The following is a 20,999-nucleotide window of genomic DNA, read 5'->3' as shown; positions in this document are numbered from 1 at the left end:
TACCTTTCCACAACAGCTCCACCCATATAAAGCTCACTCACACAGTGAAACACTCATAGAACACACACAGCTCCCCCCTAAGGCTGTGAGAAACATTTTACATCTTTCCTATATAAATATATGTGTGTGTGTGTGTGTGTGTGTGTGTGTGTGTGTGTGTGTGTGTGTGTGTGTGTGTGTGTGTGTGTGTGTGTCTCTCTGTGTGTGTGTGTGTGTGTGTGTGTGTGTGTGTGTGTGTATTAGGAAAAAAGCTAAATATTAGCACTGTCACTAGTCATCTAATACTTTTGGGAATGTGGACAACTGTGTAATATTTAAGGAAAAATGTTATGATAAAATACCACATTGTTGTATATTCCACATAATATTATCTCTTTATCAACAAGTAAAATGCAGCAGTCTAAATAAGGATGAGCGCTAGACTAGAATTCAGTTTGACGTGAAAGTGACGTTGGTAATCTGAAAGGTCAAAGTTCACCTCACCTGGCTTGAGGAGCACGAATTTTAGCCCCATATCTGAAAAAAAATAAAATAAAAAATGTAACAGTGAGTCTTATGTCTAAACCCAGCGATATGAATACCTATTACAGCTAAATTAAATATAAGGCGAAAAAGAAACGTATCTATTTATTTTTCCATACGCAAGATGAAATATAATCAAAAGTGATTCATGTCCAAATGTCAACAAATTTAGAATCACAAATATGTACATGCATTTATTAACAAACATACATAAAAACGACCATCTGGGTATTGCGCGTGCTCTGTGGCGCGCTCTCGTCTAGTTATCATTAGCGCGCTCTCGACAGCAGAGTCCACGCGCATCTCAGTGCGATGGGAGCCTGTGAGGAGGATGGACCCACGGCAAATACTGCGACTCTTGGTCGTTTTATCGGGATTGAACGGAGCGTGTGATGGTGAGGATGAAGTGTTTGTTTGTTTCAGCATTGCTTTGTTTACAGGTGTGTGTAAGTTTGGTTCGTTTAATTGTATTTTAGCCGCTGAACGTTTGGCTTTTAATACAACAACAACAACATGGCGCTGGGATTTAACGACTGGCCCCTTAAACTCTCTGCTTTTCCTCTCGTTTTCTCTCGTTCTCTGTCAGTAACATGTATATATGCTTTAAGTTATATTTTATATATGTGGGTAGTTTAAATAACAATAATCCCGCGGGATGACAGTGTTTATGTTGGAAACTCAAAAAGGTGAAGGGCTAGCATGCTAACCGGCTAACTTAGTTTAATACGTGGCTCTAAATTCGGATAAAAACTTGAGAAAAAGAGTAATTTAAGACTTCAGATTTAAGTTGATAGGCGTCTGAATATGATTGTTGAACGGCACACAGTTATAAGACTTCATACACCCTGAATCGCCATATTTGACACATCCAGATGGGTTTAATACTGTTTAAAAACAGCTTTTAACATTTGTTGTATACTATTCCTTGTTTGTGTTTTATTTTTAAGTTCATTTATTTTGGTTTTATTTGTTTTGTCTCTTTGCGTGGGTGAAGTATTAATAACACGCTTTATGATCACAGTATCAGTTTACAGTAAACAGAAATGGTTTTATTTTAACCCTGGCAGATTATTTTAAACTTGTTTATTTGTGTCTGAATTAGATTTTTAACAGTCAGAAGAGCTTTATAAACAGGTATGCCTTGACTGACCTGTTGCACATTTCTCAGACATTATTACAGGTGGAACTAAGTTCTTCCATGTTTATTGTAATTTGTTTGTTATTAATATGTGTTGTATTTAAGAAGTATCAGGGAGGAATAGACTTTATACCTCTTTTACATGTTGTTCATGTAGGCTAAGTAGTAGAGAGAAGCTCTCCGGATCTGTTTCTACTGTGGAAAATCAAGTATGAAACGACATGTTAATGTCAGGACAGGAAGAAGGTGTGTGTGTGGTCTGAAGCTTGAAGTATAGGTCTGCAGATTTCCTTTGAATGATGATATAGTTTTGAGTAACAATAACCTCTGTGCACAGGTTATGATCATAGTTGGGTTATGGAGCCAGTGTTATGAACTTCTTAAGTGGGACTGTGACTGGAATTAAGGGCTGCACGATATTGAAGAAAATTGCGATTATATGATAACTCATTAAATAATGCGATACGATAATGCTTAAAGTGTATATTTAAAATTATATAACCTATACTGTATGTGTTTCACCTTTTTGTGACAAGAAAATATCCCTACAACTTCTGAAAGTGAACAGCACTGTTTTACTGAAACACAATAAGTGTTATTTTAACATCAGTGTAAACCACGGGGTTTAGGGTTTCAGGAAGGCCTACATTGTTAATTATTATTTAACAACAGAAACTGAATTATCAAATGTAAAAATAAAACACAGCTTAGTGTTCACTGTATGAATTAAATATATACTGATTCTTATTAAAGCTACAAAAGTTATTTAGTCAAGAGCAGTGAGGGATTTTCTCATTGTCTTTTGTACATGACCCCAGTTATTGGAAGCTGTTGCGATATGCATATCATAATGTATACATTTGCGATATTTCGATATATTGTGCAGCCCTAGAATGGGTTAAATTTCAGTTAATAGTGAAGAGGGGACAAAATAAGGATATGACCGAACAGTGACCCCCATTTCTCTTGGATATGTCTGTCTGACTCTCTCCACGCCATATAGAAATACAGTTAGTCTTTGTCTCTGTTTGGTTTGATACGGGTAAGTCATAGCCAGGGGGCTTTCTTTATTACTGTAAAGGTTTCTCCTTAACCCGCTGTAAAAAGACCCTTAATGTTTTCTGCATATTAAAGGCTACAGGCTTGAACACGCACACTAGTTTTAAGAGCTCGGAGTTTCCCTAAAGGTTTAATAAAGTGCATCTATCATTCTGTTGATCTATTGATCAATATTCCTTTTGAGAGAAGGATCTCTCTCTATCTTTTTTCCTTTTTTGTAAGTTGTAAAAACACTATTGTGTAGTTTTTCTTTCGCTATTTGAGCAAATGTGAACACAAAAAATGTAGTTTCTCATTCCCCACTATAGACGTTTACCCAACCGTGACGACTTCCTCATCTGAGAAACCCGGAAATGTGTAAAGGGTCAATTTTTTTGCACCTACAGTTTATGTTCTCGTTAAACTGCAATGTTTGAGTTTGTTTGTTTGTTTGCTCTGACTTTATGAGAAGCATGTTACTCACCCAGTTTTGCAGAAACATGGATAACATTATTAGTAATCCCCAGACAGCAGCTAATGCTTTTTAATCTCAATTTATAACAGAGCAAACAGAGATTGTGTATCATATTTAATGAGAGAAGTGAAAAGCTTATCTGAACACACAACTGAAGCGTGCGAGGGATTACTCTGCTCATACATATTTAATTTGTTATATGGTTTTGATAAATGACATTATATTACTGTAATATTACCAAATGTCTTTGTAAAATGCTGAAGTAGTGACGTTTTTTTTCAATGTACAGTAGTCAACATTTGAAGTGGATCAAAAAAGTTCATCAAAGTTGACCCAAGACAAGAACGGGTTGTTCAAAATTCATGTATAACTTTGACTTCAAATGTTGACTACTGTAGTTCAGTTAATCAGTCACTTTTGTTAATCAGATGCATGACTGTTAATAATTATTTCAGTCATAGATAAAATCTCTCAACTGTGAAGAGTACACTGTACACACATAAACTGGTAATACAACTATCTCCTCAATGAAGTGTTGTGGATTGAGACTCGGGCGTATAATTTGCGCCATAGGAAGTGCGTATTAGTCAGTTCGAAAGTGTAGTTGGCAGAAGCGGGAAGATGTGTTTGTATTAGAAAGTAATTTGAGTTTCAGTCTCTTACGTTGAGTTTCAGTCTTTTACATTATAAATAACAAATTCGTCATCATTGAGTCTTTTACATTATAAATAACAAATTCGTCATCATTGAGTCTTTTACATTATAATAACAAATTCGTCATCATTGAAAGTGCAGCAGTGCCAAAGTCACCTGTCAGATCTCAGACTAGTAATAATTCACATGTGATATTTGGAAATAGCATAATTTTTTATTTCAGATGGACAGGGGAAATAAAGTGGCCAGAGTTTTGCAAGAGGATAAAAATAAGCAAATCATTATCTAAGGACATTATCTGAGCTCCCCAGCCGCTGGCATTAGCAGGTCCTGGTTGTAGATGCGCAGATGCCAGAGCAGAGACAATTTCACTGGTTCTGAACAGCCTTTTCTTTGGTGGAAACTGGGCTAGATTTAAGTCTACCATAATAACACTTAGCTAGAGTGATTCTCAGGGTGGTCATTATAGAGAGAACCACTTTTCTCCAAGAAAAGTAACATTCCTGCATGCCCTTTTTCTTGAGACCACCTGAATGTTTCACGGCACTGTTGAGAACAATGTTCTTTGAATAGATGAGGTTATTCAAACACTGATCGGCTGCACCAAAATCTCAACAGTAGAAAGTGATAGAGGAGTGTGTTTAGGCCTGCGTCACTGCCTCCGGGTCTGGGCAGGATTGCAGGCATGAATTCCCTTGAATTCACAGTTTGATCTAGACTGGGTAAATCCAGATTTGATTTCGCCCTGCAGCTCAGGCTGGAAACCTGTACATTTTTCTATCCGGCTTCTGTTACAAATCTGCGGGGACCAATCACAAACTGGCTTATCCATCTATTGGTGGGTTTAACACGATGACGATAGAGAAGCGACGGCAAGCAGCTTTTTGTTTACGTTCAACATGGCGGCCACCGAAGCGCAGCAATCCGTCGATTTAAAGATTTAAAAGGCTAGTTTTCTTTGAAAACGGAACAGAAACTTGCCCTGGAACAATTCATACAAAAGAAGGATGCGTTTGCCTTACTGCCGACTGGCTTTGGTAAAGTACGTCACCCGGATCGTTGGTCTGATTGGTTGAAGGACTATCCAATAGCGTACAGAGTCATTTGAGCTATGCCCGTTGATCACGCCTCGTATGCAGTAGAAAATACAGAGCAGACTCCTCAGACTAATGTTCAATCTTAAAATATTGAGCTTGGTCTGGTGATAGCCAGACTAAGTTTGATCATGACATTCAAAAAATGTGTTGAAATTTAAAATGATTCAATTCACATTTATTTGTATAGCACCTTTCACAATTGTTACAAAGCAGCTTTACAGAAAATGCATGTCTACTTTACAATTTAGAGTGATCAGAGGTGACCGTGTCCAGGTTATGTACTTCAGAAATATACATATAAAAATCACACAGTTAGCTAATAATGTATTAATTTAAACAATGTATTAGGCTAATTTAAGGCAGAAACAATAAGCTAATTGAAGTAATAAATGCATGTTTGTTAACAAATTATTAGGATATATATTTTTTAGCATTGGTACATGTTGATTCTGAGCTTCATCTGAAGTCCTTGCAGGAGCAAATGATATCTTTTGATCTGATGCAGTGGTGCAATTTATTGACAATATTTGTCCTTTCAATTAATTTTTTTAGCAGCATGAAAACTAATATATTGTCAACCAGAACTAGGTTAACAACATGCGTCATGTTGCATCAAATCACTGTTGATATGAATGGGGATCTGGATATTTGTGTCCTAGTCATGCTTTTTTCATGGTTGCCAAGTACACTGTGAACTGAAAGGAGCACATTGTGAAAATGTCATAGCGGTTTTCTTTAGACCAAAAGTGTGAACTTTATATTTATGCCACACTAAGACAGTCAAATGATGGCTTATGATATTTGTGTCTAGTATAGTTTAGAAACCTGGCTTACAGTGCAGCGTGACTTCTCTTGCTTTACTGTTGGTTGTTAGTGGACAATGCGAGGAACCCCATGGTCTTCTGGATTGTTGATCTAGATATAATTATTTTTAAATCAATGTGATCAAATAATTTGACATGAATGCGAGTGGATATTCCTTTGTTTCCTGCATGTCTGATGTGCGAGTCTCTCTGCGTTTTATTTTCCTAATGCACGGAAATGCCAAATTATTTAATTGTCCTTTGAATGTAAAATAAAGACCTTAAGCTATTAAAAGCTTTGCATGGGTCTGTAAGTCGGGATATACAAAATCTTGATCAAAACTCTGTGAATTTCCCTTTTGGAGAATGATACTGTGCGCAATAATCAGACTAATCCAATTGCACTACCTCTAAAGTTCCTAATTATCCCCCTTAGGCCTCCATGATTAAAGAACAGCTACATATTAGCCTGGATAATATTCCAATCCGGATATGAATGGTTTCCTGTTTTCAACCCGTAAAGTCCCATTGATGTTTTCCATATTGTCTTGCCAATTGGTATTGCATCATATTTTAGTTATACAATTAAAATCATTTTCAAGCTAAACATATGACCAAAGACTTTATCCAATGCAGGGCATTAATATAATTAATCAAACAAATGTTGCAGTAAAGTTTGTCTTATCTTTTACTCTTTTAAACTTATTTGTAAGCAATGATATTTTATACTACTGTTTAGAAAAGGTCACATATCAAGTCATAAGACCTGGCCACTTGACTTTAAATTACCAACACTGAATCATAGTGTCTCATATTTACTGAACATGCTGTTTATGGATGTTCTGTTGTATCTATTATGGTTTTGTGTGGTCCATTTAAGTGATGGATTTCAGTTTATCATTGAGTGAAAACATGTTTGGAATGGACTAGTACAGTTTACAGCTCAATTGACACTGTATACTGCCTACTGTTTTTCTTAAATATTATGAGATGTGGCATATAACAAACCTTACAAACAGCAGTACGATCATTTTCACATGACTTACTATTGTGTATGTTTAATTCAGCAAGTGACGTCTAGTCTAGAAAATAAAAAGGCCTATTGTTAGTCTAATTTGCCTAAATATCTGGTCTAATCAAATAAAGTTTCAGGGACTTTAGTTTGGAAATGTATTAGCACTTTACTTCTGTATATGTGCAAGTACAAACAAGTTCCTGTCAGTTTGAGAGTTCGGTATTGTGAAGCCAGACTTAAGCAGTGAGGTCATTCTCAAGAGATTAAGTTTATGATTTGCTATTAGATTTACTGTACTTTTATTTACTACTACTTTACTAAATGGATCTACTTTTTGCTTTCTTTGGTGTGATTATTTTTTTGTTGTTGTTGTTACTTTCAAATTGGTCTAGACTGAATAGAAGCAAGAAAATATTGTACATTGGGCATCTTCTGTGACTCAACACAGCACTAAAATTGATTGGCATACAGCTGTAAACAAATTGTCTTCAAATTAAATTAATTTAATTTGCAGAGGCACATTTTGACATTATGCAAAATTATTAATTGCATATAATATTACAAAAAGACACAATTTTGCTCCCAATTGCACAATCATTTTACCAAAATACTGCAGAGTTTGATTGAACTGTGAATTCAACAAAAGATATGGGATTTGTTTTCTCCTCCCTGTTGGTATAAACCTAATTATTTTGCAATCCTAAAAGCTTGATTATATGAGTTAGTTGCGTTTTGATATTGGCATTTAGCTTTTTATTTTATTTTATCAGAACAGACCTGTGATGCATCATTTGTAAACCTGTCATAGACTGTCACATTTACCACAATGACAATGTGGTAACATCTGTAAACCAGTAGTTTCAGTCAGTTTGTAGCCCAAGGGGAAACTCCCACAGTGATGGCATTTCTTTTTGCGTCATATTGTATGAATGAGAGTAAATAACAGGAAATCCTGTTTATTAACCATAATGCCTCTACACTTCCAATCCACTGGCAATGATGTGATGAAACGTCATCAGTGGAAAACCGAGCCCACAATCCCACATGCTAAATTTATACATTCCGCAACTCCCTACATCCATGCAAACGTTGACAAACACTGATTAGTAAAGTAGAAATCTCCCACGCTGCTTATCTGATGCTGAGAGCGGAACGTTTAGACACGACCTGCAAGAGTATACTGTAAGACCAGATCCTCTTAATGTGAGTTGATCAAGGCTTAATTTGTTTAATCACTCTGTGTTTTGGCTTGAAATGGTTCCTGTTGGCATGAGCTGGAGCTGTGTTCAGTCACGCCATGATCACAACACGCCGCAGCCTGCGTTCAGCGCTGTCAAAACCGAGCTGTGCCGAGAACATTTTGAACAACCGTTTTCAAATTTCACTTCACACTTTTTCTTATTATCCATGTCACACAATTTTTTTTAAATAATGTTGTGTAGGAGCTTTACCAGAGAGGGAATCAAGTGCCAAATGAAAGTTACACATTTGCAGCTCTTGCATAACTTCACACAATCATTACCTGACTTCTAGGACTGCCGGTGATTAGTAGAGCCTTGTTTTACAGTTCTGTAGCATCTCACTTTTTTCCATGGAAAGCTCTAATGTTAGTAAATGTTAGTGTCCTGACCTGTAGCAAAAACCATTCAGATCTTCTGACCCTTGCAATCAAACACGCTGCAGTATTTTATTTTTTTAGATTAGATTTCAATATGTAAATCTATTATGATTTTTATAAATGTGATATATTTTTATGACTGACTCAGAGGAGGACAGAGATGCTGAAAATAAATGGGTGTTATCTAAATGGTGGTTGAATAAAAAAGAAATCCAATATTTGGACAGTAGGAAAGATCCAGAGATGGGTCAAGATGGCCAGAGAATTCAGCAAGTGAAGTGAGTATCTTTAGCAGCGCTTAAAAAGGGGTCAATCTGAATACACTTCTTGAAGAGGGTTTTTAGCATGCAACAGTAGCTTTTGGACTATCAGCACTTTAAAACCATTTCTGAGAAGGTGTATATGTAAGTTCACCATTCATACTCCAGATGGATGACTTTGGAATTTGTATTTTTTGGGGGTGTTTTCTTTTTCATCTTGCGCCATGAACTTTGAAGATGAAATGTTAAGTTTAAAGACGGTAGACGGTCTTTAGATGGTCTTCATTAGTTTCCTGTGAGTTGTGCTCCATACAGCTTTTTTATGAAGGCATTCGAGTTCTTTGGTATAGATCTCACCAAATCAGAAATGCAGTTTTGCACATCTCTAGAAAAATCCTGCAGCCTGTTGCTCAGCTCTCATTGCCTAAGGCAGCTCGGATGCGTTGAGACTGTGGACTGCAGGTGAGGGACGTCTGGGGCCACTTTGGTTCGTCTACATCCTCCATTTAAATGTGTTCTGGTTCCAGTATGATTGAATCCTCTCTGTCTGGCTGCTCGTAATGGACAGACCTGATGATTGTGTTTTTAGCCATAAAAAATTGTGGGGAGGTTTATGCTGCTGTCCTATGTGATGAAACAAATGTGGGACTTTTATGTGTGTATTTGATCAGAATTGATTCAAATTGTGAAAAGGGAGTGCTTTCCATACCACCATACTTTATTTTATGTGTTACATTCACATGCTCAAACAATGACAAATAATACATATAAAACTATACAAAAGTCAAGTAACGCTAAACAATTGTCTGTCTAGTCTGCCTCTGGTTTAAACCTTTTTTGAGATTCTCCCTTCATAAACAGGCATGATGCTGCTTTATTCACAGTATATGCCTCTACTGATCCCTGTCACCTCCTGCTGTTGAAAAGACTTCATAAATAATAGGGCTGTTCTCGACTAAAGGTTTTCTAGTTGACTAGTAGTCGTTCATTTAAGCGATTAGTCAACTAATCGTGCGTTTATATTAAGCCGTAAATAAAATGAACCTAATTGCCTATTTAACACATTGCATAATCAGCGCTCAAACGCATAAAGCTTGCCACAGCGCACCGGCAAACGTAATGATTTTTAGTGTGTTTTGAAAAAACAGAAGGAGATTAAACATTTAAATAATCTATCGAGAATGTTTTCGGCTGCAGAGATTGAGTCGACGATGCTGACTCATCTCCGCAATAGTGGACGTGCCTAATATGCGGATGACATACTCTGAGAATATTTATTTTCCATAATCTGGTTCGTTTAAAAGCAGACATTTCAACCTTTCTATAAATATATTTCTCATGTCTGTGAGGCAAGTACTTGAGTACTTCAAGACATACTCAAGTTCACTGAGACCGAGACGGCAGAAGTGCATCCTGAATTTTTTGTTGTTATGAGTTTACAGAAATAACTTTATTTATTTATACTTTTTTTTAACCCTTTACAGTCCGTTTTAGAGTATTTTAGAGTTGAATGCAAGTGATGTATGTCATACAGTAAGCTCTCTCCACACATGGATATGCGCCTAATAATAGCGAACATTTATCTATGTTAACATTAGAGCATTTTTGGTCGACCACGCCTCTCCTAGTCGGCTAACGGTAATTCCTAATAAATAATATAATATTTCATGTAATATTTGTGTTTGATTCTCCCTACAGCTCTGTTCTGTAACTGCACTGCACCACACTGTGAGAAGGATGATTTTAAGTGCGAGACCAATGGGGCGTGCGTGGCCTCCACCTCTGTCATTAAAGGACAGGAGCAGCAAGTGCGGCTCTGCATTAAGAAAGAGAAGCTGGTTCCTCCGGGCCAGCCAATCTACTGCCTCAGCACAGAGGGACTGGTGAACACACACTGTTGCTACTCAGATTACTGCAACAGCATTGACCTCAGAGTACCAACAGGTGAGCGTCATTACATTACAGTACAATTTTTATTGATATAGCACGTTAAAACAACTGGTGTTGACCATAGTGCTTTATAAAAGCCAAGGAAACACACAATAAGATAGAAAACACATAAAGTAAAGCAAAATAAAGAACAATAAAATGGAAAAACCTATGACCTAAGGTAACATATTGAAAAATAATGATAAACAAGATGTATTGAAAGCAATTGAAAAAAGATATACGTTTTCAAGGTGGATTTAAAAATGTACAACGTTTGGGAAGATCTGATGTAAGCCGGTAGGCTATTCCATAACTTAGCACGATCACGACTATTTTCAAGTCTAGTTCTAGGAACAGATAGTAGATCAGAATCCCCTGATCTGAGTGATCTTTACATCAGCTGTAATCAATGCCAAATTCAACCAGCAAATTCCAGATCATCAAAGCTTCATATAAGCAACTAATGCATTGTGTCCTCTGTCAGTGACGAACGAACCGGGTCCAGAACAGGACTGGGGGCCGGTGGAGCTCACGGCAGTGGTGGCGGGTCCGGTCTTTGTACTGTGTGTGCTGGTTCTGCTGGGTCTCTTCCTCTTCCAGCACCACCAGCGAGCTTACGGCCACCGGCAGAGGCTGGAGGTGGAGGATCCCAGCACTGAACACATGTTCCTGGCCAAGGACAAGACCTTACAGGACCTCATCTACGACCTCTCCACCTCAGGATCTGGGTCAGGTTAGTATCGCAGGAGAAAAGGTGCTGCATGGTTTATAGGATTTATTTATGAATGTATGCGACAGTGTTATTTATATTCTATTATAGTTTTGATTAATATTTTGAATTAGATTTTAATTATCTTTTCAGTTTAGATTTCGTTTTTAGTATAAGCTTAAGACAGAGCTTAAGCTTTAGTCCCAGACTGAAATGCATGTTTGAGCTGTTTTAAGGGAAAGCAACTTGCACTGATATATCTTATATCTTACAACTGACGCCTTAGGGCACCGGCACATGTCAATGACAACATGGCAGATGTAGTACTTTTGAATTTCATACATACTACACACATTCATATTATATAGAATGTACTTTTTTCAACGGTTGCAAAGTAAGTTTTAAACTAAATGTAGTACCTACTGTATAGTAGTGTTGTCAAAAGTACGACTCTGGTACCAAGTCGGTAGTGAAATGTAAAAAATGTGACTATACCAGTGTTTCCCTGTAGCATTTGAGCGCTGTTGAACGCCTTAAACGCCTCTGGTTGGCCATTGTGTTCACATGCTCAACACACACTATATTGCAAAAAGTTTTGGGATGTCTGCCTTTACATGCACATGAACTTTAATGACATCCTATTCCTGATCCGTAGGGTTTAATATGGAGTTGACCCACCCTTTGCAGCTATAACAGCTCTAATTCATCCCAAAGGTGTTCTATCGGATTGAGGTCAGGACTCTGTGCAGTTCCTCCACACCAGACTCGCTCATCCATGTCTTTATGGACCTTGATTTGTGCACTGGTGCGCAGTCATGGTGGAACAGGAACATCCCCAAACTGTTCCCACAAAGTTGGGATCATGGAATTGTCCAGAATGTCTGGGTATGCTGAAGCATTAAGAGTTCCTTTCACTGGAACTAAGGGGCCATGCCCAACCCATGAAAAACAACCCCACACCACAATCCCCCCTCCACCAAACTTCACATTCGTCACAATGCAGTCAGGCAAGTACCGTTCTCCTGGTGTCCACCAAACCCAGACTCGTCCATCGGATTGCCAGACAGAGAAGCGTGATTCGTCAGTCCAGAGAACACGCCTCCACTGCTCTCGAGTCCAGTGGCGACATGCTTTACACCACTGCCAACACTTTGCATTGCACTTGGTGATGTAAGGCTTGCTGCTCGGCCCATTCCATGAAGCTCTCTACGCACTGTTCTTGAGCTAATCTGAAGGCCACATGAAGTTTGCAGGTCTGTTGCTATTGACTCTGCAGAAAGTTGGCGACTTCTGTGCACTGTGAGCCTCAGCATGCGCTGACCCCGGCTCTGTAATTGTACGTGGCCTAGCACTTCATGGCTGAGTTGCTGTTGTTCCCAATTGCTCCCACTTTGTTATTCCGCTAACAGTTGACCGTGGAATATTTAGTCGTGCAAATTCTTAAATGCATTTATTGCACAGGTGACAACCTATCACGCTTGAATTCTCTGAGCTCCTGAGAGTGACCCATTCTTTCACAGATGTTTGTAGAAGCAGTCTGCATTCCCAGGTCCTTGATTTTATACAACTGGCCATAGAAGTGATTGGAATACCTGAATTCAATGATTTGGAGGGGTGTCCCAAATTTTTTTTTGCCAATATAGTGTATATGTCTGTGACTGGTTACAACAATCAACTCTTCAAAAACATGTTGTCTTCACCGAGACCTTACACAGACACACACGGGAGAGTTTGAAACCAGGCGTCTATCAGCGGATCCCATGGACAACACTACTATATAGTATGCGATATCAGATGCAGCACAAATCTTCTGAAATCATGTGATGCTTTGTGTGAAGAACAGATTAACATACAAGTAGTCCACTGATAATCTTCTCCTCCAGCATATTGTGAGTTGTTTTATAAAGTCTTTCCCTCTCTCTCTGTGTGTTGCAGGTCTGCCACTGTTTGTCCAGAGGACAGTGGCCCGTACAATAGTGCTGCAGGAGATCATCGGTAAAGGGCGCTTTGGGGAGGTGTGGAGGGGGAGGTGGAGAGGAGGAGACGTCGCGGTGAAGATCTTCTCCTCTCGTGAAGAACGCTCATGGTTTCGTGAAGCTGAAATCTACCAGACCATCATGCTCCGCCATGAGAATATTCTGGGTTTCATTGCCGCCGACAACAAAGGTAAACTAATGAATATGCAGTAGGGGAATCGAGAAAGGATTCTGAGATTTTCCGAATGCATCGCGATTCTCTCTCGAATCGATTCTGAGCTTATTTGTTAACAGCAGAGGCCAGTGCGTGCTTTAGAAACAGCCGTACTCTGCTTGCTTCCAATGCCTTACACACACCACTGGAACCTATAAAATAATCATTCATAAATTTTGAAAAGCGAATTACAAATGTGTTTACATTAATCATGAAAGCATTCTGAGGTGCACATACATTCCCAGACTCAGACGAGTGCTCTTCTTCATGAGCATTTGAGCGTGTGGTTAAAAACTAGCCTAGAGCGCCATCTGCTGTTAAAAACTAAGCTCAGAATCGATTCGAGAGAGAATGGCGACGCATTCATAAAATATTGGAATCGATCCACGAAACGCAACGAATCGATTTATTGTCCCAGCCCTAATATGCAGTGCATTTTAATACTGTGTGATGTTGTCATCTGGGTATAATAATATTTAATTGTCTCTGTCACAGATAATGGCACATGGACTCAGTTGTGGTTGGTGTCAGACTATCATGAGAATGGATCCCTGTTTGACTATCTGAACCGATATTCAGTCACCATCGAGGGCATGATCAAACTGGCACTGACGGCTGCCAGCGGCCTGGCTCATCTGCATATGGAGATATTGGGCACTCAGGGTGAGTGTGCATCATATTATTAGATGAAGTTTAAAGAAATGAGCTCTTAGTGAGCTGCCTTGTTATCTTCAGCTAACGTCTAACACTGCCTCTACATCAGATATGCAGACTTTTATTGTATTATAACTTGTTCTTTGTCATGAAAATAGACGTGGAAGTTGGCTTTCTGTTAAATTGCAAACAAACGTCAAACATGCAACATGTTGTTGTGAAGCGCTACAGGGCTTGACTTTTTCCCAAAGAAGCTCATGTGCTTCTAAAGTGGAAAAATGTAGGGGTGCAATGAAATGTGACCCTGGATCACAAAACCAGTCACAAGTCGCACGGGTATATTTGTGGCAATAGCCAGCAATTAGATTTTTATTTTATTTTTTATGCCAAAAATCATTAGGATATTAAGTAAAGATCATGTTTCATGAAGATATTTTGTAGATTTCCTACCGTAAATATATAAAACATTTATTTTTGTGAGTGAATGCAGCACAATCACGAACATAAATGGACAACTTTAATGGTGATTTTTCTCAATGTTTTGAATTTTTTGCATCCTCAGTTTCCAGATTTTCAAATAGTTGTATCTCGGCCAAATATTGTCATATCCTAACAATCCACACATCAATGGAAATTATTTATTCAGCTTTCAGATGATGTATACATCTCAATTTAAAAGAATTGACCCATGTGACTGGTTTTGTGGTCCAGGATCACAAATTTGATCAAATAATGTGTGTTAATATACATGTTAATATATGTTTGTAATAATTATACTGTAAAACATATTGTGCCAAACCTAGTAATAGTGCCTGTCATTTTACTAAGACCTCAGTTGATTCCAGGAGAGTCTGACATTAGCATTTGTTAAAATAATGACTTTAATAAGAACGAACAAACATAAAGAGTGCACACAAATATTGGGTGCAATAATCAATATTTTTCAGGCCTTTTCAGTACTGTATCAAATATATTTAAAATCAAAGTTTCCCTTGACTCCATCTGTTGTCTCTGCCATTCTGGAATGGTTACATCATTGTTGACGGATACTTGCTATGACAACTTAGGCAGCTTTTTGTTTTTTGAGGCCCACTGTCATGATGCCTAAAAATGTTGTGTATGTGGCGCTCTTCAGGGTGTGGAACAGAGATATTGCGATCCCTCTCTGGCCAGAGAAAAGTGTTTACCAGATGTGTGTGCGTACATGAATCTGTAAAGGTTGTTTTTGCTCTGCAGGAAAGCCTGGCATCGCTCACCGTGACCTGAAGTCCAAGAACATCCTGGTGAAGAAAAACTGCACGTGTGCAATCGCTGATCTGGGCCTGGCAGTTCGTCACGAGTCGGTCTCTGACACCATCGATATCGCCCCCAACCAGCGCGTCGGCACGAAGAGGTACGCCTTACATTACGTGCAGACATAACAGCCAAGAAAAACATGTATACGAACACGCATGTTACGATAATCTGACCCAACACGTGTGGTTTGTGGTTTCTGCTTTATGTACTTTAAAGCTCAAAGAATACTTTGTTTTTTTACTAGAGATGCACTGATGTATCGGCCAGTCTCAGCTTTCACATTCTGTACATTTTATCACGAAATTCAAACAATAAATGGCGTTTTGAAGCTCTTAAATGTGATGGATCGCTGTAGTGCCTCGGTTCAAGCGGCAGTGCGGAGCACGAGTCCTTTCTTCCACTTTAATACAAGTCATATATCGCAAACCATGCATGAATATCAGAAGGTATGTTGAAAGATGCAGTACAACATCATGACTCGTAATCACAGTCTGCGCTTCATCCGCGGAAAGATTTCAATAAAACAGCTTGTGAACAATGTTGCATTTACCTCAGGAAAGTCATCCAGTGTTCACAGTTCATTAGTTAGCTATAAACACTAGAGAAGAGCTTATTTACTGTTAATTATATATGCATGTTTGAATAAATTTGCCGTGAAGAAGTGTTTATTAAAACTGCCTTATATACATACATTTCAGCTTTTATTTGAGTGTAAATATTAAATCTGGAAATAAATAGCAGATGTTAGCTCTGTTGTTCGTTTTAACCTCTAATATTATAGTAATGTACCAAATGAGAGTTCCCTGTATAGTTTGCAGCATTATTTGGGAGAGTATTATTAGGGGTTCAAGCATGAAATGCTGAAACCCTATTGTAATTGTAAGGATTTGTAAAACTGATCGTGCAGGCCAAACCGTAAGGCCTAGAGACTTGAAACCTGGCCAGATGGTAGGCCTCAATTTGGGGAGAACCTATCAGAGTATGACCCCGATTGGCCCATAGGTGGCGCTACAGCAACCAAAAGTACTAAATCGCTCATAAATCTTAGACCGTTTGATCTCAAGTGTCTTACACCACTGTGATCCCTGGCTCAAGGCGGACAATGTGTATCTCCAATTTCGATTTAGGCAGGAAAAATGTTCCGCTATGTCGAATTTTGTCCAAAACCTACTTTTGCGAAATAGTCCCTGGTTTTTCGCCCGATTGGAACCAAACCAGTCTTTTTATGCATGTGCTTAAAGGCCTTAAATGCTTGAACCCCGATAAATGCTGCTTGCAGTTTTAATTATTATTATTATTATTATTATTATTATTTTTAAACGCTATCAAATGGACTATACTTTGTAAGCTACATGTTCGTCTGTATGTATACATGTAAAAATAAATGAAACGAAGTATACTTTGGGCTTAAGTAATCCTACTCGTGTGTAAGTCTGCTTCTGTTGTGTGTTTCAGGTACATGGCACCTGAGGTTCTAGAGGAGAGTATAAACATGCGTCACTTTGACTCGTTTAAATGCGCTGATATCTACGCTTTAGGACTCGTGTACTGGGAGATTGCTCGCCGCTGCAATGCTGGAGGTACTGAAATTACTCAACCATTCTCACCAAAGGCACATTGTTCATGCTAGCCATTGTTCATGCTAGCCATTGCTCTTATTAATGCTCCTCTACTGTTTCCCTTCAGGAATTCACGAAGAGTACCAACTGCCCTACTACGACCTGGTGCCCTCCGATCCATCCATAGAAGAAATGAGGAAAGTTGTATGTGACCAGAGGTTACGACCCAACATACCGAACTGGTGGCAGAGCTATGAGGTGAGAGACGTCACAACAACCCATGCTACTACTATCTACCATACTAGACTCACCGTACAGTGACCCTCGTGTCATTTTGATGTTAATATCATGATGATTTCCCAATGATCTGGGTTTTTTTCTTGATTATGTGATTGTCTTTGGACTTATTTAACAGTTTCAAGCCCTATTTTGTACCATCGTCATGGATAAGGCCACAATGAAATGAGGTGCTTGTTTGTCCACCTCAGAAATGATAAATAATTCATTATATACTCTTTTGATTTAATAGTTATCTCTGAATAACTGCTTTTTATATTGCAATAAACATTATATTATATATAAAAATAATTATACTACTTTTCAAAAGTTTATTTGAAAGGATTTTATAATTATTTGATCATAAATACAGTAAAAAAATAAATAAATGCAAATCACAATATTAACAGAAAATAGAAAATCACAATATTAATTTACTATGTAAATGTTAAAATGTAATTTATTCCTGTGATCAAAGCTGAATTTTCAGCATCATTACTCCAGTCTTCAGTGTCACATGATCCTTCAGAAATCATTCTAATATGATGATTTGATGATCAAGAAACATTTCTGATTATTAATAATGTTGAACAGTTGCACTGCTTCATATTTTTGTGGAAACCGTGATACATTTTTATTAGGATTCTTTGAATAGAATGTTTATTTGAAATAGAAATCTTTACAATATAAATGTCTTTATGGTCACTTAAAAAAATCAATTGAATGCATCTTTGCTGGATAAGAATATTAATAATAAAAAAAACTGATCCCAAACTTTTTATTTTATTTATTTCACATAATTAAAAATAGTTTAACAAATTAAACAAGGTTGAATGATTGAGCATAAGCACATATTTGATGATTTTCAGACATTTGATGTTTAAAAAGTGCTAGTTGTCATGCTGTGCAATATTCCAATAGATATCTATAATATAAGAAGGATGTGGGTAAACTCACTCTCGTATGTTTCCTTCCCTCCAGGCGCTGCGTGTGATGGGGAAGATCATGCGAGAGTGTTGGTACGCGAACGGCGCTGCGCGACTGACGGCTCTCCGTATCAAGAAAACCCTGTCTCAACTCAGCGTGGACGAAGACATGAAAATCTGAGTGCAAACACTACCTTCAGCGAGAGAGAGAGAGCGTAACACTCCTAGGACAGACGTCGTGTACAGACATGCTACCACTCTAAACTATCCTGCCAGTTTAAAAAGTATTTCCGTCCACTCAGATGTGACGGGGCCTACCTCACCCCACCGCCAAAACTACTGAACCTACGCTAGCGTCTCTCCCTCTGAAAACACTGACACACATCATCATCCACTACTACGTCATGATTTCTCTTCAAATCAATTTTCCCCAAAGATCATTTTCCAAACCCTTTTAACTTCTGGTGAACACATTCGCTATGATGCGGGCCTTTTGCTTTCTCTTAGATCAGTTTAGCAGGACACCTTGGCTAACCAGTTTAAGCTCTAAACCAGTACAAAAGCTGGGTTCATTTGGTTTAAGGTGGACTGATGGCACTGCTAGTCACGTGTTTCCTTCTCTTACCCAGTGTTTCATAACCACGTTAAAGCTGTTAGCAAAACAACCTTATTTGCACTTTATTACGGAGGTTTCATGAGCGTGGATTATAGCCATCTTGATTTTTTGGAGTCGCGCACTGGCACACACACGTCTATTCTTACTACTGAACGGTACGGTACGGATGTCTATTTATTTTAGCTTGTAGATCCTTCATATTGTCCTTATTTTTTTATCGCCGTTAGATTTCCTTCTCTCCTCCATGGGCAAATAAAGCTACTGTACATAGTATATTTTTTAAAAGTATGGAAGTGTAAATAGCACACCCTTTTTGTTTTTCATTTCCGAATCCTTCGTCTAAGCTAAAGTGTTGGCATCTTGATGGTGTTTCTGCGTCCCGAGCGTTGGACGGGGTCATCTGAGATGTGAAGCTGTGCGTGAAACTCAACCAGAACTGCTGGGTAAAGTTCAGGCTTTTGTTAAAGTTTGTTTTTCATAGCTAAACCTAGTTTGTTGCTTCTCACTGTAGCATTAAATGACACTAAATATGGCGAGGACACTGATAATAACGCACATTTTATTAGTTGAGGGAGACTGTTTTGTAAGGAATAGTTCATGCAAACATTAAAATGCTCATTTATTCACCCTCAAACCCTTTTTTAATTTTTTTTATGCAACCCTAAAGTAGACACTGAGCAGAATGTGCACGCTGCTCTTTTCCATGACAAATCAGAACACTATTGTGCTATAAGTACTTTGAATTTATATGGACTACATCTATGATGCTTTTTAGTCTTTTTCTGAGCAGAATCCACTCGCTTTCACTGTATAGAAAAGCGCTGCGACGTTTAGATCGACGTCAGTGTGAATAAATAATGAGCGGATTTTAATTTTGCCGTGAACTATTCCTCAAAGGCACAATGAGTTCTAGAGGAAGATGATCTCGTTCTTCATGCACTGGGCCTGTAATGAGAGAAAAAAACGACTTGAAAATGTAAGTTGACTTGAAAAGTTTGGCGTTGAAGCCTCTTTACTCCTAATACACTGTATTAATGACTCCAAATTTCCTCTTGTACTCAATGGGGATACTACTGCCCTTCTGTTCCTCTCCGCTTCTGTATGAAATATGCAAGATGTAAATATAGTTTCGATAATGTATGACCTTTTTCTTTTTTTTTATAATCAACTTTGATTCTGTAGACATATTGTGTGGTTGTAGCTAGCTGTGTTTTATTTAATCTGTTTTGTGGTTTGTTTTTTATTTTAATGTGACTCGGATTTAATTCAGGTTTAATTTGTATAGCGCTTTTAACCGTAGGAATCGTCTTGAAGCAGCTGTACAGGGGTTTGGGTCTGTGGTCTTTCATCTTTATTATTGATTTTGATCTCCCAGACGTTTCAGGATTAATGTCTAGAGTATGTGTCTGATGTTTGACAATCTAAATAAGTACTGTTATAATCTCATTCGTCCATTTGCGACAATTCAAAGTCACCTTAACTCTATTTAATGTGTCCAGAGAAAGCCAAATATGATTGCATAGAGTTGGAAGATGGTTTCTTTAGATTATTATTTTTATTTTTTTTGTTATTTTGTTGTAATATTGATCCAAACTTCCATGTCAGCGTGTGTGAAATGTGATTGTAACACTGGATAGATTGAGTTTTGACCCTGAGAACTAAGACTTACACTGGCAGACGAGCTGCTGACCATCAAATCTGTCAGGATCAAGATTCTACAATAAGAGTTCTGGATGGACCTGTATTTGTTTCTCCTGTTAAAACGAGAGTTTGTACATATATTTATAGCTTCCAGAAAGCGTTAGGTCTCCGTGAACGACTCGTCCCTTTCATCCGGATAAAAGATCGACAGCAATGTGATTACTGACGTGCAAACAGTCCCAGTTCTGGTCTATCATTAAGAAGTTCCTCTATCCTCTGACCTCACAGCCTACCTGTATAATCTGCCTGTATTTTCCAAATCTACATGGATCTTCAGGAATTTTCAGTTTCCAGTCATGTACATGGGTAATTATTAAATGGTAATAAACACAGATTTTCCTACATTTGTCAAGTGTTCATTTTTGCATCCACACGTCACTTTAGACCTGCAAATATGGCCTGTTATTCAAGATTCCAGCGGATGTAGTCATGCAATTTTGTAGTCATACAAGTAGTTTAGATATTTATTAAAAACTGTTTGAGCTGGTATAAAGGGAATATGAAAATAATGTTAATGCAAAAC

General features: G+C 38.1%; 1 protein-coding gene across 1 annotated transcript; it reads left to right on the top strand.

Annotated features, from left to right (window-relative positions):
* Positions 1-785: 785 nt before the first annotated feature.
* acvr1bb (activin A receptor type 1Bb) lies at positions 786-20,818 on the top strand. The gene is made up of 9 exons (XM_082136172.1): positions 786-917; positions 10,319-10,564; positions 11,034-11,282; positions 13,194-13,424; positions 13,944-14,111; positions 15,339-15,495; positions 16,854-16,978; positions 17,085-17,215; positions 18,215-20,818. Exons 1-9 carry the CDS (start codon positions 854-856, stop codon positions 18,338-18,340), a joined length of 1,497 nt encoding a protein of 498 aa, XP_081992298.1. The 5' UTR covers positions 786-853; the 3' UTR covers positions 18,341-20,818.
* The last annotated feature ends 181 nt before the right edge of the window (positions 20,819-20,999 follow it).

This window comes from Leuciscus leuciscus (assembly GCF_965113295.1).
Source record: "Leuciscus leuciscus genome assembly, chromosome: 14".
NCBI classification, from domain to species: domain Eukaryota; kingdom Metazoa; phylum Chordata; class Actinopteri; order Cypriniformes; family Leuciscidae; genus Leuciscus; species Leuciscus leuciscus.
The sequence above is the reverse complement of the archived record's forward strand: the minus strand, read 5'-3'. Positions and strand labels throughout refer to the sequence as shown.

What these genes read in the sequence shown, in the direction of transcription:
- acvr1bb (XM_082136172.1), top strand. Translation starts at nt 854, where the DNA reads ATGGACCCACGGCAAATACTGCGACTCTTGGTCGTTTTATCGGGATTG. An exon ending in GGAGATATTGGGCACTCAGG is followed by an intron (nt 14,112 to 15,338) that starts GTGAGTGTGCAT and finishes TTTGCTCTGCAG; the next exon opens with GAAAGCCTGGCATCGCTCAC. An exon ending in CAGCGCGTCGGCACGAAGAG is followed by an intron (nt 15,496 to 16,853) that starts GTACGCCTTACA and finishes TGTGTGTTTCAG; the next exon opens with GTACATGGCACCTGAGGTTC.